This window comes from Colius striatus, chromosome 8 (assembly GCF_028858725.1).
Source record: "Colius striatus isolate bColStr4 chromosome 8, bColStr4.1.hap1, whole genome shotgun sequence".
In the NCBI taxonomy this organism is placed as follows: domain Eukaryota; kingdom Metazoa; phylum Chordata; class Aves; order Coliiformes; family Coliidae; genus Colius; species Colius striatus.
Genome location: NC_084766.1, coordinates 36,433,057 through 36,454,254, shown reverse-complemented (window position 1 = coordinate 36,454,254; position 21,198 = coordinate 36,433,057). Strand labels below are relative to the sequence as shown.

Below are 21,198 nucleotides of genomic sequence, written 5' to 3'. Positions count from 1 at the left end.
GCACTACAATCAAGGGGACACACCAAAGTTTCTACACAGTTCTGCAACTGCTGTTACTCCTTCCAATGAGGTTAGCAAGTTCAAAGGTGTTTTATCCACTATTCTTAACAACCAATGAAATGGCAAAATAGCCTTCGTCCTTCACCATGAGGTGCTACTTCTCATCTCCACCCTTCCAGTGCATGAAGCTCTGTTCCTTTGAGCACAGGCCTCCTCTTCCAAGTGACAGCTTCCAGAGTGCAGTGTCAATGGACAGCTGCTTAAAAATACTTGGGAACAGAATTTCTCACTGCTTGACATAACTCTGAGGAGTGAAAAACACTTGTAGAATTCAGTAAGTTACCTCAAAACTTTCTACCACCCCTCAGGTAACCACTTGAGGTTACCTACATCAGTGTCCAGGGACGTGGTTGGTGTGCACAGCTGGCCAGAAGTGCCCCAATGGCACTCTCAGACACTATTATCCAAACCTCTCTTTCTCACAAAAAAATCTTTGCAGATGTTCAGACCAAAAGAGTTCACAGGATGTTAGTGACATGTGCCATGCTCATTATAGGACATAAAGCACTTCCAAAACACCTTCAAACTTAAAACCTACAGCAGAGGGTCAAAAGCCACCATTATAAAGGCAACGAGAATCAGACCCAGGCAGCATCCTAACTTACCTGCCCAATTTCCTATTCCCAAGCTGTTCTAAGCAGCAGGCTGGAGCCCGTATTACCAGATCAACAACATAAATTACATGTGTAAGAACTGGTAACTGGAGAAAAATACTCCACTACCTCAAATCTGATAATCTGTTTAGCCCTAAATACACAAGCAGAAAACATCCAAGCGGGCACGTGAGAAGGTCTAATCCCACCACGAGGGCAGGGCATGGTGCCTGGTGCTGCTGCCAGCCCTGGCCATGACTTCATTTTCAACTTCCAGAAGCTCCTATTTATTGTCCTCAGACTTTATCAGCTTCCAGCTTACGACGCTAACAGCGATGACTACGTGACAGGCTGCCTTGGGCCTGTTCTCAGCAGTATTCCTCTTGCTTGACAGGCTACAGACTTTAGAATTTAGAAGTAAACAAATATATCTGAGTAGAAATAATGGGGGAAAAAAATGAAAAGCTATTTGGAAGGGAAAACATAGTGTACAGTGTAAGATTATAAGTAGAGGAGAGGACACTTCAGTGTAAAAAGCATAAAGGTCAAGTGCATCGCAGAGACGAATATCAACAGTATTTAAATTAAAGCTTCAGAAAGTAATATAGTTTTATTGACATCAAAACAAGCCAAGCTAGCTAGTCTTGCTTTAATGGTTTTGTTAAGTTTTTCATTATTAAAGAGACATAAACCCTCCCTCCCAGGTATCTGGCGCAGAGTATTTCAAAGGCGTAATTGCTATTCTGCAGAAGAGAGTTCTGTGAAAAGCACATTAACAAAACCTTACATTTTACACTGCTGTGAGCAGGGAGACATGAGCAATGGTGACTACATGGCGCACACAGGACAGGCTGCTCAGTAACACCCATCAGAAATGCTTTCAGGCCAGTTTTTGTGCATCCCAAGGAAGATGATGTTGCACGGTCAAGACGAACTCCTCCAAACCTGTGTGGCTGAGTTCAACGTGCAGCTCCATCCTTTGGCTTCTCACATCTCTTCAGTGCTCACAGCTGTCACTGGAGTCAAGAGGATCTGTGGGTGCTCAACACATCCAAAAACGAATCCACCTTCAGGATCCCAACACGCAGTCTCGCTGTCCCGTACCAGACACCCCAGTCAGGAGACGTTCCCACTAAAACCAGTCCTGCGCTCAGTTTACACGCTAAGTGTTTCTCCAACGCTTCATGGAGTAACACAAAGGATCAAAGGCAGCTATGAATAAAACAGACTCAAACTTATATTCTAGAGTAGCTAACTGGTGTCTGTCATAACAAGGAGGGTCACATAGCAGGAGCTTCACTGCAATGACCAATTCTTTTGACAGGAGATGATAAACAGCCATCAAGTGGTAATTACTGCCCACATCAGCTCCCGCTGCGCTGAACTGAGCGAGGAGCAAAGGCCACTGAGGGAGAATTTATCTTTGAAAATACAGATTTGAAAAATATCTCTACAAACAGCCCAAAAAAACCCCCCACATTTTTATCTTGCTGTAGCATTGACAGATCATGAAGCAAACAACCAAAATAACTAGAAAGTGCATTACCCCTGTAATTACAGAACAAGGCTTGAACTACACTGCATACTCTCTCTCAGGGTACTTGATGTAGAGTGACATCAAAAGATGTTATGACAGATGAAAAGTTTGATTGGAGCAAACAACAAAGCTTTAATTAAAGGAAAAGACAAAATTTGGAGGAATAAAGCATGGAACTGGTATGCTTCTTGTTTGTCTGATCAACTGCATTCTGAGTCACCATTTAAAATATTTAAAAGCTTGAAGTAGAACTTCAGAAGATTTTGTTTAAACTGCAGTTAAGTTCTGCTTAATTTGGAAAATCCAGTCCTCAGTGTGACAGATTTTCAGCTTGGAGAGCTCTAAGGTTAACGAAGCATTAGGCATATTTACACCAGCTAACGTCAGGCCTCCCCATCATGCTTGACCTGCAAATCAAGGCTCACTGTTTTGGCAGAGGAGTTATGCAGCTTCATAAGACAGAAAAACCTTTGCTACAATGCATAAGATAAGGAGCATCGTTACTCAAGCATCAGAAGATTTATGAGTAAGAGCTAGGCAGTGTGAGTTAACCTCATGGTCAACACTAATACAGTATCCCCATGCTCTTCATCCATGCACAGATTATTTCTTTCCTGTCTAATAAACTTCAACTGAAGAGGCACAGCTAAGCTTCTCTGCAATCCAGGCATAGCCAAGCTTCTCTATTGCAACTCAATACTCTCATCCCTTATCATTTAGATAATGCTATTTACAATGCATTTTCTCCTTAAGGGATACATCTGTGACAGAGGCAGCTTAAGAGACCATGCAGAAGAGATACTAAATTCACTGGAGCTTGGGAAAGATGCCGCTTCCTGAGCTACAAACATGCTGCCCTTCCAGAGGAGTTAGCTCAGGCTCTTGCAAGTCAGTGCCACTTCCCTCAGCCTGGGCTACAGTCCTCGCTTCAGATGAAGTATCAGCTTCGTTCAGCCCAGTAGCTGGCACTCAGCTTTACATGACTCCCTTGCTCTCCCTGTGGAAGACCCTTGGGAAGACAAAGGAGGCTGCTGCTCTCTGATGTCTCTGGCATCAGCCAGACACCTGCATGTGACCAGTGTTTTCTAATTATCAGGTTAGCCTTCAGAACAGAATGGCCACAACACAATATTCTGTCAGAGTTGGGGACAAAGAAATCAAGAGCTTTATTTTCCAGTTCTAAGCATCATTAACTATGACTAATTAAATCTAGAGCTGTGGAGACCTATTCTATTTGCAAAATCACACCTACAGACCACATTTCCTTGACAACCATGTTATGGGTACACTTGTACTGGCTTCCAAACAGACCATCTCAGGCACAGTCTTATATCAGACCCGCTTATAAAAAAAATGAGGTAAACCAAAACTCTTCATGATAGGGAAAGCACCTATTGATTGCAGGGGACGTGTTACTGATGCATAAAGAACAGTTGGGGCACTTGAGATCTGCACTGAATAGAGCCAGCAGCACATGGCTTTAGTGTGTCAGCCAGTCAGCTGAGGTGGTGTTAGCTGATGTGAAGGCTGAAGAGCATCCCATAAATGTACGAGTGAAGTGCGTGTTGTAGCTCTGAGATACAGCGAGCTGAAGCAGAGCGGCAAAAGAGAAAACACAAAGAACGAGTCACAGTGACAAAACCATCTTGAAGCCCCCTTTCCTTCCCTTCCCACAATGCAGGACAGAAGGCTTTAGCACCACTGTGGTTTCAGCTGAGTGACTCTCTGGGTTAAGGCTCTCCCCGCTCCCCTCCTCCTCCCACCACAACCACAAAGCACATTGACACGAAAGTACTGAAGTGCCAAAAGCAAGGGATTAGTGCAGGCATAGAAAGAGCAATTTTTTCGACTCTAGGAGTTGATAAAGAAAGGAACAATGAATAGGGCATTACAGTAATTGCACTAAAAACCCATTTACTGCTAAAGAATACAAAACAAACACCTCTACTGAACTGCACTCATTAATCTGAGCGCATTAGAGAAATGAGAGAGCAACTCCAGAAGAATTAGAGTTGACGGGAAAAAAGGAGGAAAAGGCAAACAAAGGTAACATCAATATATACTAAAAAACACTTTTCTCTGACTATATGAGATAGCTTGAGATGTCAACATTCCCTGGAATTACTTTGCACTAAAGGCTGTATTAATCATTCCACGCTCCTAGAGGAAATTTACACTGTCCTTCCAAAAAAACAAACCAAAATCCCAGCATCATAACTGTTGTTTTTCCATAAAAGCTGACTGAAAGCTCACAGTTGAAAGCAAAGTCTCTTGTAAATTCTCTACTATTAAGAATAAAAGAAACCTGAAGGTTTTCCTCCTGTTTTCTCATAACAGGAAAGTTGTCGCTTTCAGCATTAGGGAGACTGTTTAGTCCTCTGTTACTTACCCAGACACATTCCTAATTTTTACAGCTGAGGCTAATGGAGCACAAAAGAAGAATCTAAGAGTCTGGAGTTACACCTAGGAGTTGTTAAAGACAATTCATTCATGTGTGTATTAACCTTTGTGCCTCACTGAAGTCACCGTGTTTTACATCTTCCCTGGTCTCACCAAGCTTGTTTCACAGTTCCTTCTCAATATTCTAGTCATTCTGTCATCCAAAGATTCACAAAAGATGAATCTCCTAAAGACAGGCAAAGCCTGAAGAATCTTGTAGGCTTCAACAGTTACTACCAAGCTATCACAGAAAACAGAGCTCGTGGTTCCTCCTCCCCAGGAACGCACTACATCTTATTGATTAGATCCAGTGATTATCACAGGTATCTCTCCAGCAGGACTGGACTAAACCAAAAAATCATTTAGGTTGGAAAATACTTTTATGACCAAGGCCAACCAGTTCCCCAGCACTGCCACTGCCACACTAAACCACATCCCTCAGCTCCACGGCTCTGCAGTATTGCCAGGGCTGCAGACTCCACCATGGCCCCGGCAGCCTCTGCCAGCACGTTTAAGTATATATCAAGGATTTAGTTCCATTTTCCCTTACACAGGGGAGATCATTCCTTTTGAGTAGAAAATTCCTGAGACATACCATGGTTCATCTAAAAAACTATATTCTCACAAGCCCAGGAGCACTGCCTCTCCCCTGTGAACTATCCCAGAGATCTGTCAGGGATGCGAGAACCCTGAACCTGGACTGTGGCACCCCTCAAACTAAAATCCCTGCAATGACAGCCCACCTTCTCCCTTCCAAAGTGAGGACACAAAACTCTCCAGAGGAGATTTGTAAACATAGACAGGAATAAATTCTGCACGTAGAGGAAAACCTAAGCACAGGTGCAGCACTGACTGTTGGCTGAGCACAGCTTAGAAAGAGCGAAGGGCCACCCAAGCCTCTATAAACATAACTAGACACGTCAGGTTTGTAACAGATGGCAACACAGGGGAGCAATATGTTTTGCAACACATCTGGTGTCTTATCACTACCCAAGAGGAATTAATAAGCTGAGGAAACTTCGTAAATCAAGAGCAATCCCCACAATTAAATCATGTTGCCTTCCAGAAGTTGTAACCACTCTGTTGCTGAATGCTGCAGCCAGAACCTCAGTAGGACAGGACAAGATGCACACTTGTCCTTTCTGCACTAGCTTAAAATAAAAATTAAAGAGAGATCTGGAACTACCCAAGACTCCCAAGAACCAAGTTCAGGTTCTTGCTTTTCCCTCCTCCTCCCTCTTAAGCCCGATACTTTGAGGGAGATAATGAAGTAAGATGCCAACTCACTCTGTATTCAGAGTACTTCATCATTATGTACTGAGGGCATAAAGCTGAAACCAGTGTTAAAAAATACATCATTATTGACTCTAGGAGCATTAATAATGTGCCATAATGCACAGCTAACAAGCAGCACACTCAAGAACATTCAAATCCATTTTTAATATTAAAAAGTCCATTAAAACACGTTGTTTGCAAGAAGTAATCACACCACCCCAAGCTCTTAACACTGGCTCTTGTACAACAAGCAAGATGCTGATTTAGACAAACAGAAAACATATTCTAGAGGCAGATGTCTTGGCATCTGTCTGCTGGTAAAGCAGAATCACAAAGTGACTTTCGACATTCCCTTGGATTTCCTACATTTTGCTGGGGGACACTAAGATGTGAGAATCTCTCTCTTGCTATGGTGGGCCTTCAGGCTACACCCTCAAAGAAGGCAATGAGAGTCTGAGCATGCACTATGCCTGCCATTGTGTATCTGAAGAAAGGACTTTGGTGCTTTTAATTCACTGACATTGAAACCAGCCTCTACCTGAAGCCTTTGCAAACCTTTCAATATTGCAATGCACAAAATGCATCAAGGTGTCTGCTGAGCATGAGAAAGAAGGAAGGAAAAGAGTTAAACTCTGGGTGAGAGGAGGAACTAGTTCACTTATGGTCAATTCTGGCAAAGGACCAAATGTGTAGGAAGTGGTCATGAGTCAAAGTCAGGTCACATTGTCAGAGGGAAGTTCCCCAAGAGAAGATGAGTGCCTGAAGCTGACAGCGCTGCAGCTCCACACCCATTGCTGGCTGCACATCCTTGCACCTTCCCTTGCACCAGAGCTGCCACCCATCTCATCCCTCAGATAGCAGTTGCAAGGAGTTCTGCTGGCTCAAAACCTTCTTCTGCAATAGCTCTGTAAGTAACTGGGAGCAATAAGGGGAAAGCAGCAATGGCAGAGCAGCGAGGGCAGCAGCATGTGGCTGAGCGTGGGAGGGCAACAGCAATGACTTCGACCCACACCAACTACAGCCTTAGAAGAAGGTCTCAAATAGAGCAGTGCAGTTCAAACTGTCCTGCCAAACACACAGGCAGGTGTAAACATCCCCAACTGCAACAAGCTGGATCTTAAAACCAGCTTATTAAAGGGACTACATTAGAGTCACATGCACAACACAGGCAACCCTAAATTCTTCCCAATCCAGTGCCCCAGGTTAAACCAGCATAAATTATGTTCAAAGTCTGCACAGGCACCAATGCTCAATCCCAAATTGCCAGTTTGATACTCAAGCAGGGTATACGGCTTCCCAAGTAGCTGGCAGCAGCACTTCCCATACAGGTTGGGCAGGAGACTGGTTGTGGATGACAGACGCTGCCAGTTCCTCGGGACCTCTGTTCCTTCATAGGATGAAGGAGAACCTTCACAACAATATGTTTTTCAGCTTTTGGCTGCTGCTATGCAAAAACCAGTAAGAATGAAGCTCAGTTATATCTGCATGAAGATTTTAACAAAAAAAATCCACACTGCACTCAGCTCCACCTGAAGATGCTTCATGTATCAGTCTCCTGCTTCTTCAAGCTCTTCCCTTGCCACTGCAGCAGGTCTCTATTACACCAAACATCATTTTGCAAAGAGGGTGCCTCTAACTAAGCTTTTCTACAGCAGGGAGCTTCATGCCACAATTATATTTTAACAGCCATTTCAATTACTATAAAAACCAAGTTCAACACAATAAAACTGCTATCACACTACTGTGGGAATGGCAAAAAAAACACCAGCCCCTGCAAGACACAATTCACTGCAATATAGAGCTGATGATGCAAACCAAAAGCCTAAAGCAAGGGGAAAATGAGGTGATGAGAGTAGTTCTCATTTCCTACCGTTCTTCCTCCTCAGCATTTCTACAAGAGAAAACAAAAATCAAAATTCCTCTGTTGCTTTCTTAGGAAAGCTTATGGAGTGGAGAAGAGAGAAGATGGAGTTTCAGGCTTTTCAGACACCAAACCTTACCCAATTTATTTTTACTTGCCATCACCTTATTTGTCTTTCAGTTCTTCAAGCTGTCTCCAACAGCAAGAACTACAGAGAAACAGCACAGAGTCAAATAATCCCTGAGGAACTTGTTCTGCTTTCTTAGAAATAACAGCCAGAGAGAAGAATTACCTGTTGAGGGCTGCAGTTTGATCCACCAACCCTTTCTCTTTTCCACAACAGACAGGCTATTGCAGAAATATGAAATACACAGTATTTTATACTGGAGCTGTATCTGCTACCAGAATTAATGGGAAAGCGTTACCCATGGAAGGAAGGGAGTCAAACAGAACTGAATGCATTAAAAGATGAGGGCAGCATTTTTGCAAAAACAGGGAAAAAATTGTTTCCCTGCAAAGCCGTCAGAAGTCACATGGCTCGTGCCGCTTCCAGGAGAGGGACAGAGCTGCCAACCTTAACAAAGGGCCACTGTCCCCTCGCTGCAGGCTGCAGAGTCGTTCCCTCATCACCAGCCCCTTCCATCAGCAGTGGGGTGTCCTTACGGCACTGTCAGAGGGAGCTCGGATGCACACAAACTCCCCGTGTCGCACCTCAGGGGAGAATCCTTTGGACTCATACTAACTGTCTAACGTTCATTCTGGAAGACATAAGAAGGAAATGTAACTGGGATGGTATTACTACTCTTTAAAGACCCAGCATCACATTTTACACTCTCCACAAATCAAATACACAAAGTTCTGGGAAGTGGGGAACACCCAGAGCTGAGGAACACCCAAAAGCTCTGCTCACAGGCACTGAACTCCACAGCTTTTTGTGCAACGGGAACCTAGACCTATAGTCACAACACTGAACTCCATCACTAGTCACTTTGATCATTCCAAAGCCCTCTCTAGTTGAATTAAGTTGATCTAGCTCAATGGTCTACCACAAACAAAAGTGAGAAATATCTGCATCAGAACAGATTTTAGGTCCTGTCTCTAACTTATTCCACTCAACAAGGAGCCTCCAGTGTTCTGAAGAATAACAGTTTACACTTGAAAAATGGTTCTTTGTCCACTCCCAAGAGCAAGAGTGTGCTGCTGCATGCACAGGTACAGACAGAAGGGCCTGCAATGTGCAGATATAGGAAGAGGGGAAACAGGATGGTAGAGCCCAAGGCTTCCCTCATCTTTAACAGCATTTTACTTCAGTAAAAAGTTTACTCAGTCTTTTCTCAATGCTACCACTACCCTGCCTATTTTATCAACACTGGAGCTGGTATGCAATTATTCCATTTCCCCTCCTCAAAACTACATTGTACTTCCACAGTCCTTATGTAAATGTTATGGAAGCACTGAGACACTGTTAGACAAATACAACACACTAACTCCTTATCTTAGAGTGTATATCTTGATACAAGAACAGCTCCCAGATCAGCATGCTGTGTTAGTGATGCTATCAGGCCTGGACTGTAAAAGCTTCCACATTTACCCCAATATTTTAGCTATTCAAGCCCTAATTGTATTAAAACTTCTTTCAGTGTTCAGCCAAGAACACGTTCACCTTTGCTCACTGTTAGCTGCAGAAAACAGAAACTGTTGCATTAAGCCCAAACTGTACTTCTTGTATTTAAAGCACGACACTGAACCAGTTAAATCAGTTATCACAGTTCATTAAGTAGAGAGGCCTCTTTTGCAGCAAAAGTTAGTGATAAAAATCTGTTAATAAATCATTTCAAGAATGCATCCAACCAGAAAAATCCAACACAAGCTGAAACCACGTAAAACTTCTAAAAATGTAAACAGTACCATAACTGAGTGACTTTCTCAGGTCTTTACTAAAATGTGCTTATCTGGCTATACTCATTCCACTGCCTTATTTTGTCAGGAATAAGAACTGCCACCCCAGAGTCTGAAACAAGCTACTTCAGGCACTCCTTGAAGAATCCGCTGCTTCTCAAGGAAATTTTCCTCCCCCTCCCCCAAATAAAACCTTGCTCATGGGAAACACTTCCCATTATGCATGCATTGACTAAATGAGGAGAGCTCCCCATTGATGTTGCAGGCATGATTACAAGGCAGCACTGGTTTAACAAAGGCTTTATCATTGCATTAAGACTCGCAGGAGCGGTACCTGAATCAACATCCCAGCTGCATTCTGGAGCAGAGAGGTCAGACCAGACTAAGCAGAGTCCAATACTCAGTTCCCATAATCAGCATTTTAGAGACACACTGAGACCTTACAGCCAGCAATTCTGTACTAGCCAGCCCTAAAAAAATTCCCTCAGCTGTCAATATCTTATCAGTGCTGAAGCTGTTTAGGACAGTAATGCTCAGCATTACAGTGATCCAATCTAATGTAACTGCAGCTGTCTCTATTATCCAGATAAATTCTAATGCTTGTTTAATCCTTTTAGACTTGTAGTTACAATGAGACACTAAAGAAAAAAATAAAATAAGCAAAGTAGAATATAATAAATACCAAAAGAATACTTGGCTCTCCATCAAAAGTGTGGGCTTGCTGGCTTTCCTTACTTGACTCACACTCTGCAACTCCTGCCCAAAAATGCCTCTGTGGCACAAAAATATCTCCTCTCCAGCCACTTAACTTGTGAGCAAGAACAACTGTTTTCTCATCAGAAGAGCTCCATAACCAAGAACTCTGGGAAAGAGATCTTCATGCAGTGTTTCAATCCCTTCCAGTGCTTTGTCATGTGTCCCTCAATTATTTCTGAAGAAGGAGTCAATGCCAGCTGCTGTGTTTGTGAGCAAGCCCCAGTCTCACAGGAATTCCGAGTTGCTCCTCGGCCATGAGAAAAAAGGTTGTCTTCTTTATGCCCAAAGCATGAGAAGGGTTACAAAGAAAGGGCAGAACAGACTCAACCAAGGTGAGGCAGACATGAAAGACAGACTGTCAACAGCTAGAGGCACTGCTCTGATGGGCTGTCGAGAAAGGAGGCAGAGTTAGATACTGACACACCAAAGACGTACCTTCTACACAGTAACTCTGGTTTGAAATGGAAGCCCAAATACCTCCAAAACGAACCTAAAAACAAAATAAAAGCCACAAAACATGGGGGTTTTTTTAATTAACTTACTAAATCAGTAAAACCACTATTTTAGTTACACCACTGACCCTTTACACTGGAAACTTCAGAGATCCATCCATAGAAGAAAGAAAAACAAAAACCAAAACCACAACAACGAAGGACACATCAACCTCAAAAGGGAGGGAAAAAAGGTCTCTCAAGTCTACTCCACCTAAGATACTTGGTCAAAGAAGCACTGGGAAGGATCTGGATTGATGGAAGCACCTACCAGTCATGATGATAAAAAAATGACAGCCAAGAGTCAAACTGTACAACAGCAGGAGGTGGATGAGGGGCCGTATCTACCACACCTGTGCTCTGCTAGTGGAATGATTCAGCCTCCACAGAAATGAGTGGAGAGTGTTTATAGTTCATTACTGAGGTAGAGAGGACTGCAGCACTGATATTTTCTGTCAGCCCCAGTTAAAAGTCTCCAAAGATAAACACTGCTTCCCATAGCCAGGTGAGTAGAAGGAATTCCAGCAGGGACAATGTGATGCAGAGCCTGTAGAAAGCTGGTGGGCAACTGTGTAGGAGAAAAGAGAAGAAATGAAGAAAAAAGCTTGGAACTCTTTACAAATTAAAGAGCAGGTAACAGATTCAAAACCATACAAAGGGAAACAACCACATAGCAAGAAATTGCAAATTTCATATGTAATTGCAAACTGTTGTCTCATAACCACCTTTTGCTCAGAAGAGACAAAGCAATACACACTGCAATATGCAGAGCCCAAAGCCCATCCAGCAGAGGATGTCCAGCGGCCAGACACCAGGCAACATCACCATTACCTCACATTAGACACAGTATGCTATAGGCTCAGGTGTAAGTGTTATTTTCTCTGTTTGAGCTACAAATGAGCCACAGATCATCCTATGCAAAACAGCAAAAATGTTAATATGCAGGAGGAAAACAAAGAAACCAGGAGGACAATTTCTTCTACCAGGTTGTATCACAAGGCAGAAGCAAGGACAGACTCACAGCCCATCATACTACAGCAGTCTCCATAGCAGCTAAGGAGGGAATAAGCCAGCAGCTGACCTCTTCTTCAGATTCACTAACCAACAAGGAGTCCATGCAAGTCAAACAAGCTCTGATGAACAAACCCTCTTTTAGCTCTTTCCATTACTTAACAACAATAATTAAAGTAAAAGCTCTCTTTTGCCATCTTGACGTTAGTTTTTATTCAAATGCTCAGATTTTGGAAGAACAGCCTTATTTTGAGTCCAGAGAAAGTTTAAAGGTTCCCACAGACTTTTATCTGTAACTTCCCTGACCCAAGTAACACGCTTCACCATATCTCTATACAGTCATTAAAACAGCAGTACGACCCCTCCTTTAGAGGACAGTATTTATAGAACATTCCAAGTCACTGCCTTGATAATCCACAGTCATGATTTGTTCACTCAAGTCACATGCACAGCAGATTTTTTGCAAGCAAGCATCCTTTCAAAACTGTTCACCATCTGTGTCAAGACTTGGAAACTCCAATTGTCATCAGCTCCTCCTATCTGGCTCCACATTGAGATATTTCCAGTTTCAGGGTCCACTACAGGAATACGTTTTACATTACTAGTTGCTTTCCTTTCACTTCACTTCTGACAGGCAGCCTTTGCTGTAGATACTACTACACACACACACAATACACTGAGGCAGAAGCAGCTCCTTCAGAAAAGCACTGTTACAATCATTGAACCATTCCCTACTGCCAATGTTTTTCCCTGCAGACCATCTATCCCAATGAGGAGGATGTTACAGGCTAAAGCATCAGCTGGGAGGCAGGCAGGTGTACCGTGGGGGGGACAGCAGAGATTTCCATGATTCCCACTTCCATCATATTTATGGAGGGCCCCCTGGCATCACCAGCACCAGGGTTTGCCATCTTACCTTTTCCAAAGTCTTCTTTATTTATTTATTCCATTTATAGAAACTGGGAAGGCTCTCCTCTACTAACAGAGCACAGCTGAAGGTCTTGTGTGTTTGGTTTGGGTATGGTCTGGCATCATCACCTCCTTGTTTGGCATCAGTTACCTCCTCCTGGGACTCGCTGGCTATTCAGCTACGTGCCCTAAACATGTTATCTTATTGCATTCAACTTCAAACTAAATGATGTCAGTACTTCCGTGCTTTGTTTGGAAAAGGCAGGCAGAGCAAACACAAAACACCTAGAGCTGGACTTCCAAAAGGTATCTGGATGCTTGAAGAGTCTCTCAGGCACTCTGAAGTTCATGCCCTCTCACAAATCCCAAGCACCACTTGTAGTGTCAGATGTGCAAAGCTGCTCAGGAGCTGTGTCTCCAGGAAGCCCTGCCAGCAAGCAGTTAGCAACTCACCAAGTCAAGCCATGAGCTTCCTCAGCAAGGAAGATAATTCTCCAGGATGCCACCAATGATGCTCTCCACCCATGAGATTCCCTGGGGACTCCTGCTTTACCACCATACCCTCCTGAAAACTCTGCACTTAGCTCAGCTTCCAAGCTGCTCAAGCAGGTTTTCAACCTCAGTATCGATTAATTTGTGTAGTAGAAACATTAAAGTGATACAGCTACAACAGAAGAGACATACAGAACAGAGTACCTTAACAAAGCCAAGTGCCTACAAGCAACTACATTGATCACATACACTTTTTGTTCCATTTGTGCACAGCAAGTCCTGTATCACTTACTCACTGGTTATTTCCTACCAAGTAATCAAGACATATTGCTACTCCAAGACCCTTTGGTAAAATAAGCCACCAAATGTCTGAAAACATGATGTGAAAAGGTTTGTGACAAAATAAAACCAACAGGACTCAAGAAAAAAGCAGCAATGCTAATAAATAACTTATTAAATAACTTATTGGTTTATCTTTAGTATTTCAATGTGAAACATTAATTTAACATTTTAATACACTGTATTAGAGTTATGTAAAGTTATGGCCAATAGTTAATTCAGCTGTTCATGGTTATGTATATGGATACATGATTACACATAATAGTTCTCAGTGTAATAACTTCAATTTAGTTCCAATGCTACATGGGGCAGGAAAATATTTCCAGATATCTCATATTTTGCTGATGAAAGTGAAATTCAGCAACTGCTGCTTCTGTGTTGCAAGTCTTTACATCAGAAATCAGATTTACCATACGAATTACATAAACAAAGGAAGATAAATAATGCCACAAACACATTATATTTTCAGGCTGTAGTTGTGAAAACATTTAAGTTTCAGAATAAACAGAATTACCTCTTTCTGAACTTTCTTTTCCTTTAGATGGGGCATGCTTTCTGTTTTTCCCTCAAGCTAAATGAGTAAAGTATTCCAGTAACTCATTAAGAAATTCATTAAAGCATTATTCAGAACAACTACTGTCAGAATAGCCTTGGGATCTATCACAGGCCAGAAAACATGATGTGAAACGTTTTTAGGTTTAGAGGGGAAAAAAGTTAACTTTTCAATGCTCCCTCTCCCTGTCAAGGAAGACCCCTAAAGAAGAGCAGCCCACGTGTTTCACAGAGAAGGTCATTTGCTGCCACTGCATGCTTTGTGAAAGTTTCAGACTTGCAGCAAGCAGAAGAGGAGAGGCAACACTGACATCTCTAATATAGCAAATACTTTAAAACAGGGTTAGCACCAGTTCCTCATCTGAACTTCACTAATACCAGTCAGCTTTCAACTGTTTCTCTGAAGTTGGACACATCTACAGGTATTTAACCAGACACAAGGCTTTGCTGTGGTTATACATGAAAAGTAAGTTGTTCTTCACAACCAATAGAGTTCAAGAACTGTGGCAGACACTGAACTTCGTATTTCAGTCTTAAAAGGCTACTAAGGGACTAGCCAAAGTGTATCCTGCACACACTCTACAGCCAGTACTGGGCAAACTCCAGAAACAAGAATATTTCAAAAGCAAAATTCCTGCAAGGCGTATGCCGGTAGTTGCAAGCTGACAGGAGAGCTTCCTGGAGATCTTGCTCTAAGTTGCCTCCAGTTTACTTTCCCCTGAAAGCTTTGCCTATGCAGAAAGGAAAACACACTTAGGATATAAAAAAAGCTGTGCTATCTATGACAGTCTAAAATTAACTGTGGATCAGTGCACTCAAACTGAGCATTTCAGGCAAGGAGAGACAAAAAAGAAGACTACAAAAACCTACCAATGTACTGCTCAAAATTCAGGTGGTAGTTCAGAAATAGTTTTCTCCCTGAAGCTAAACCAAAAGTCAAACCAAATACCAAACCAAGTACCACACTTGTGCATTCATCTTCTGAAAATTTTCCCTCCCCCTTATATTTCCTAGGAACAAGAGTGTTAATTAACAGATGAACTGACTGAAAACTTACCTGCAGAGTTAAATAAACACTCTATGTTGTGCCTCTACACAGCCAGCTGCCCAGAGGAAGCCAGTATGCACTCTATGAGGGGGAAAAAAAAAGTGTACTTCTGGTAAATACAGGAATCGTTTCTTGGAACAATCCCAGTTTGTTGTGTCATCACTGACCTGGACAAAAGGAAAGAGCAGTACATGCTTGCTTCCACCTACCCAGTAGCTTTATTACTCTCCAATCTGTGGCTTGCAACAAGTGTTTATTGACAGAGAGCAACAGTGACTGGTGAGTAAACTGAATATAATCAAGCACATGCCTACAGTCACATTAAGGTCATTGATTTAGGAAGAAGTACATTCCACCTACTAGTTCCTTACTTCCACTCCACATGATGTCAGAGATGGAGAAGCACAGAAATGCATCTCCTGAGCAAGCCAGGAATAAAAAGGTATTGCAAGACATCCAAAATAAAACTAGTCTGGGTGTACAGTAGGGTATGTTGCCTCCAGGAGACCAAATCTACAAGTGCTTTCTCAAAATGCTAAAGCACCAATAAATACATCAGCAAACACTGCACGGGCATTTTTACTCTATTAGTTTGGGATGTATCTGAGCACAGTGCTGCTGCCAGTGACAGTTCAAAGGCAACTGTCCTGAGCTGCCAGGCAGCTCCAAACTTCACTCACAACACAGCATCACTAGAATTGAGATGCATCCTGTTCAATTTCATAATAACCTTTTCTTCCCTACTTTAAAGGCACGTATTAACAGGCAAGCACAAGATAATCAACTCTCTCAGTAAACAAGAGAGTCTCCACATGCCACCACCACTCACCACAGCTGTGGGCTGTAAATCTGGGATTCCACAACAGCCTTAAATCTGTCCTACATCACCACAGTCCTGCCTCAAGCAGCAGAAGCGAAGCAGCAGTGCTGTCCATAGCAGCTCCCGTGCTTTCAGCAGCACTGATCTTACCAAATTCCTCTCTCTCTCCTTTTGAAAAGCCATTTGAAGTGCAGAATGCACTGGCGAAACTTGATATATGGTGACCTTTGTATCATCACTTAAGTCTACCAACTCTGTACAGTCCTCCTCTAGTAATATGTATAGATACAGATATTTCTGTGTACTCAGTTTGAAGATATTTTTACACATACCTTTGTAAAAGCTATTCCCATCTCAGACAGGCACTAAAATGCCCTAACCTTAAAATGTGGCCAATCCATCCTGTTTCAAATCATTTAAAATCAGGACTAGTAAAGATTTGCCCTGTCAGGACACGCAGCAAAAGCTCACCGGCAACAAGCAAAGATACAGGAACTCCCAACTGTCATGACTCACAGTAAATGTTGGCTCATTTTGTTTGGTTGGTTGTTGTTTGGGTTGTTTTTTTGTAATTAATGCTTGTGTAGACACACACCCTCCACCACACAATGTATGTGAGCAGCATGGGTGATACTGGCCAAGGACCGAGAACCACAGACACCACCTCAACTTCTCTCAGCACCCTGTCCACTCAAGGGGAAGCTTAAGCACACGTAGATATGCCACAGAAGTGCAACAATTGTACATACACAGTCACAGAAGTACAGCCTATTTTAACATTGCTGATGTCCTTGATATACACATTGTCTTTGACTTAACACGTGCCATTTGGAAGCACCCACCGAGGCATCGTGTGCTGTCCCGCAGTAACAACGCTCAATGCAGCTCCCCTTCCTTCATCAAGGCTTTGAATTGATGAAGCTGCCCGAAGCCAGGAGCACCTTGCCCGTCAGGCAGAGCCCACACTGGCTTATGGATCACAGCAAGGGCACAACTACCCATGTTTTCCAGTGACTCATTAGGAGGAGGAAGGTAGAATCAGCATCCTGAAAGTTAATGGATCTCACAGAGAATACAAGCCCTGTGGTCTGGAATTTCTCCTGGTACATGTGTCGATGCACAGACACACATGGCACTATTTTGCTATTTCATATCACATAGTGCTCTAACCATTCCATATCTGCACATACATTGGAACACAAAAGCATTTTAAATATGGTGTGTGTAGCAACCACAGTAGTGGCAATTCTACCTCTTACAGTAGTTTTAAGCCCAAAGGAAAAGGGTCAAATAACAGAAGAAGTGAACAGAATTTGGAAGCTACTAGAGCCACTTTATCTCCAAAGCAGTATTCAGGCTCAACGACTTCCTAAAGCAGCTCATCACATCTCCTCTCCACTAGCACAAAGGAAGAACACCAAAATGGCAATTTTTGCATTGCACTAAAAGCAGGAAACACAAGACTCAGCAGCCACGCTCTGCAGCCACCTGGGACAGGGAGGGCACGCAGCACACAGGAGCAGCTTCTGGGGCTCTCTGAAAGCCTCTAACATCCCTACTGAGGAAGCCACATGCCCATGGGGTCATCTCACCACCACTAATCGAGATGAAATATAGAGCTACGTGCCGAGACAAAGGAGAAGGATACACAGCATCAGGAGTTGAGAAAGGCTACTTGAATTAAGTTGATCATTTTCCTGTTTTGGATGGCTCCCCGTATGTTAATCTAATAACTGGATTATCCCATTATATCCACACCCATTCCTCATCCAACCTCCCCATACGCTGAGCCCTAAATTGTCTCAGGAAGCGGAGCTGAGTCACACTCACAACTGCCTGCTGAGATAATGCCTATGTGCTATGCAGCAGCACTCCTCATTTTACGGCAGTAAGTTTAGTTTACACACAGGCTGGACATCCAGCACCAGCTTCAGTCCACCATGCAAAGTGGAGTGGGTTTGAGTGGGAAAAGCATTTCTTCACCCACCTGTATCATACCCCAGTTTCATAACAATTTAATCCTACTGCCTCACAGACAGCAAACCTTCATGACTTGAGATGGTAAGAAAGCTCAGTTGTGCATGAGCACACACTAGTCAAGAGGAGGAAAGTAGTGTATATATTATATATACAGATGTGCATATTTTGTGTATAAACAATTTCTGAATATTTTTATACACACATCTTTTACATATACACACACACACACACTTCACAGCTCCCACAACTACAACATAAATAATCCAACTCACAACACTAGGTACCTTCCCCTTAGTGAAACATACACACAAAACACATTACATACATGCATCACTAAGACAGCACTGCGATTCACAATGCTATTTGGCAACAGGTAGATGTTTCAGTTTCCCTGTCAGACAATACAGATCCCCTGTCAAGTCTGCAGGACCGGTCATGACAAATAGTTAGGAAGAAAAAGGTTCATGTGTTAGCATGTTCAGCTTAATAGTGCCTTCTCCACTTCTGTTTGGGACTGTGTGACTGCTGGATCAATTCTTCACAACCTGGAAGTTTCAGAAGCAGGAAAACATAAAGCATCACAAGTCTGGCAGTGTGCAGAAGCAAAAAGACATGCAAAAAGTGTAATCAAACTGAATATTCATCTTCCTCAGAAGGAAACCCAGAGAGACCGAAACGAAGCTATTCCTCCCAAAACAGCACCTAAGAGCATAGCACAGGCCAGTGAATTACAACATCAATTAACTCTAAATATGACTTTTATCTCCTTGCAACACTATGCCTATTTTCAACTCCTACACTCCTGCAGTTCAGCAGAGACATACCCCAATTCTGCTGCCCATCATCCCTCCCAGCTAGCCTGCAGGAAGAAGAAAATAGACTCCCATAGAAAACCAAACCTATCAGAAAACCATGACAAACTTCTCTGCAGAGCAGCAGACACAAACAAAACCCACCAGCTGAGCACCAGCTCAGCACATACTCCTGTGCTTTCTGAAACTCTGAAACTATCTCTTTTTTTCTCCTTAAAATACATTCACGTTTGATTCTTTTAGTACACGTGCTATTTCCCACGCTGGATAACCAAACACAGCAAAAAGTGTGGTTTATGGTACTTGGTTTATTCCACACTTCTTATCCTCTCACCCTTCCAAAAATCACTTCCAAGACACTGATTCCTGGAAAGCCAGGTCTGGGCAATCGCCTCTACCACAGCAGCAGATCTGAGTTCCCACAAAAGAGGAACTTGCTTTCAAGTGCCACTGGTTTGGAGCACTAGCCAAACTAGTACGTGAGGATTCAGCCATTCCAGGCTTTCCGAAATACCTATTCCACACCACGCAGAAGGTATCTGACAAACTTAATGAGTGATTGCCATCTCTAGCACTTCTGCCTCCTTCTATTTGTCCTGCATCCTCAGCACTGCTATCACTCCCAGCTCTCACCCCGTGAAACTGACCCGGTGAAACTGACCAGCTAGGATTCGCCTGCAATTTGCAAGCCACACTCTTGTTTTCTAAGGATGTACACACAGAACTTAACACTAATTCCTAAAACTCACTCCGGCTCTGCTGAGAGCCAGGAACTCCCTTCTTCCAGCTCACATTGTTTACACAAGGCTTTGCTGTGGTTATATATGAAAAGTAAGTTGTTCTTCACAACCAACAGAGCTCAAGAACCATGGCAGACACTGAACTTCGGGTTTCCAAATGTAATATATTTATTATTTCCTTCCCAAAGACAAATGCTGTCGCTCACGCCAGTAGAGTTTTCTGCTCCATAATCCCTAAAGAACACCTTATAGCAAAGTGAAACATCCTCAGCCTCGAGTTGGGCCCTCTTGGCACGACACTGCCCAAAACCACCGAGTTTGGTTCCATTTAATGAGAGCAGAGGCGCTTTAACTACCGGCAGAGAACAATCCCCCTCTGTTTGAGGGACGGAAGAAGCAGAGGAAGAAATGGATCCCCGGACAGCAGCTCGCAGGGGAAACCCCTCATCTGTATGAAAATCACACTCCCCGCAAATCCAAGAGCTGTTTCGCTCGGTAGCTTTAATAAACTCTCCCTCTGCTAAGGAGGTGTAAGGGGATGAGAGAGCACCGGGCATCCCTATGGTGCGGGGCGGGCTTCTTCCCAGTTGGCGCAGGGAAGCGCTTCCCACCGACCCCACACAGCTCCCACTGAGAAACCAGCACTGGAACTATCTCCCGTTTAGCTGCCAACACAGAGGGAGAGTAAAACCAGAAACTGACGCAAAAATAACTCGAAGCCCTCTTCTATTCAGACAAAGTAGTGCTCGTGAAGAAAACTAAAAGTACACAGGAGCGGGGGGGAAAAAGCAACTTTTTCAGCGAGGATACTGAAGCGCAGGTTGCTCGGGTTTGCAGACAACTTCTAAACTCGCCAGCAGCAGAGCCCGTCCGGGCGGCGGCCGGAGCCCCGCGGGGAGCGGCGCGGCCGGGCGGGGGCTGCAGCCGGCGGGGCCAGCCCGGCCGGACCCCGCGCTCCGTCCCGGCCCCGCGGGCCGCCCTGCCGGGGCTGCGCGGAACCGCCGGGCGCTGCTGCGCGGCGAAGCGCGGCCCGGCCCGCCGCAGCCAGCGGCCCCACGGAGCGGGGCGCCGGGGAAGGGAAAGGGAGGAGGGGGGAGCGCGGCTGAGGGTTCCCCGCGGACGGCGCGGGCGGCCGCGGCGCAACAGGCGGGAGCGGGGCCGGGAGGGTCCTCACCTACGCCGTATTTTTCCTCTCTTTTGGTGGGAACCCAGCGGGTCATGGCGCCGGGGGCCGCGGCAGCGGCCGGACCGGGCGGGGATGCGAGAGCCCCGCTCCTACGCCGCCATTTTCCAATCGCGGGACGGGAAAAGTTTCTACCGCCGGCGGAGTCATGTGGTGCGGGCGGAGCCAGCGGCCTGGCGCCCCGGCCGGCCGCTCTGCCGCGGGGGAGGCGGGGAGCTGCGGGCCGGGCAGCTCGGCACGGCCCCGGCCCGGCCCGGCGGCGAGGGGAGGGAGGGCTGGCGGGCGGCAGAGGAGGAGCGCGGGCGGCTCGCCGTGCCCGGGGCGCTGAGGGGGCACCGCGCGCCGGCAGGGCCCGGGCCGTCCCGCAGCGTTCCCTCGGCCCGGCGCTGCTGACGGGAAAA

At 44.4% G+C, this 21,198-nt stretch overlaps 1 protein-coding gene across 2 annotated transcripts in view; it reads right to left on the bottom strand.

The window, feature by feature from the left end:
• Positions 1–20,932, bottom strand: part of DOCK1 (dedicator of cytokinesis 1) — a 285,055-nt gene extending 264,123 nt beyond the window's left edge. For both annotated transcript variants that reach the window (XM_062000751.1, XM_062000752.1), the window contains exon 1: positions 20,789–20,932. In XM_062000751.1, the coding sequence (XP_061856735.1) occupies positions 20,789–20,834 (46 nt within the window). In that variant the 5' untranslated portion in view covers positions 20,835–20,932. The remainder of the gene's footprint in view (positions 1–20,788) is intronic.
• Positions 20,933–21,198: the final 266 nt, after the last annotated feature.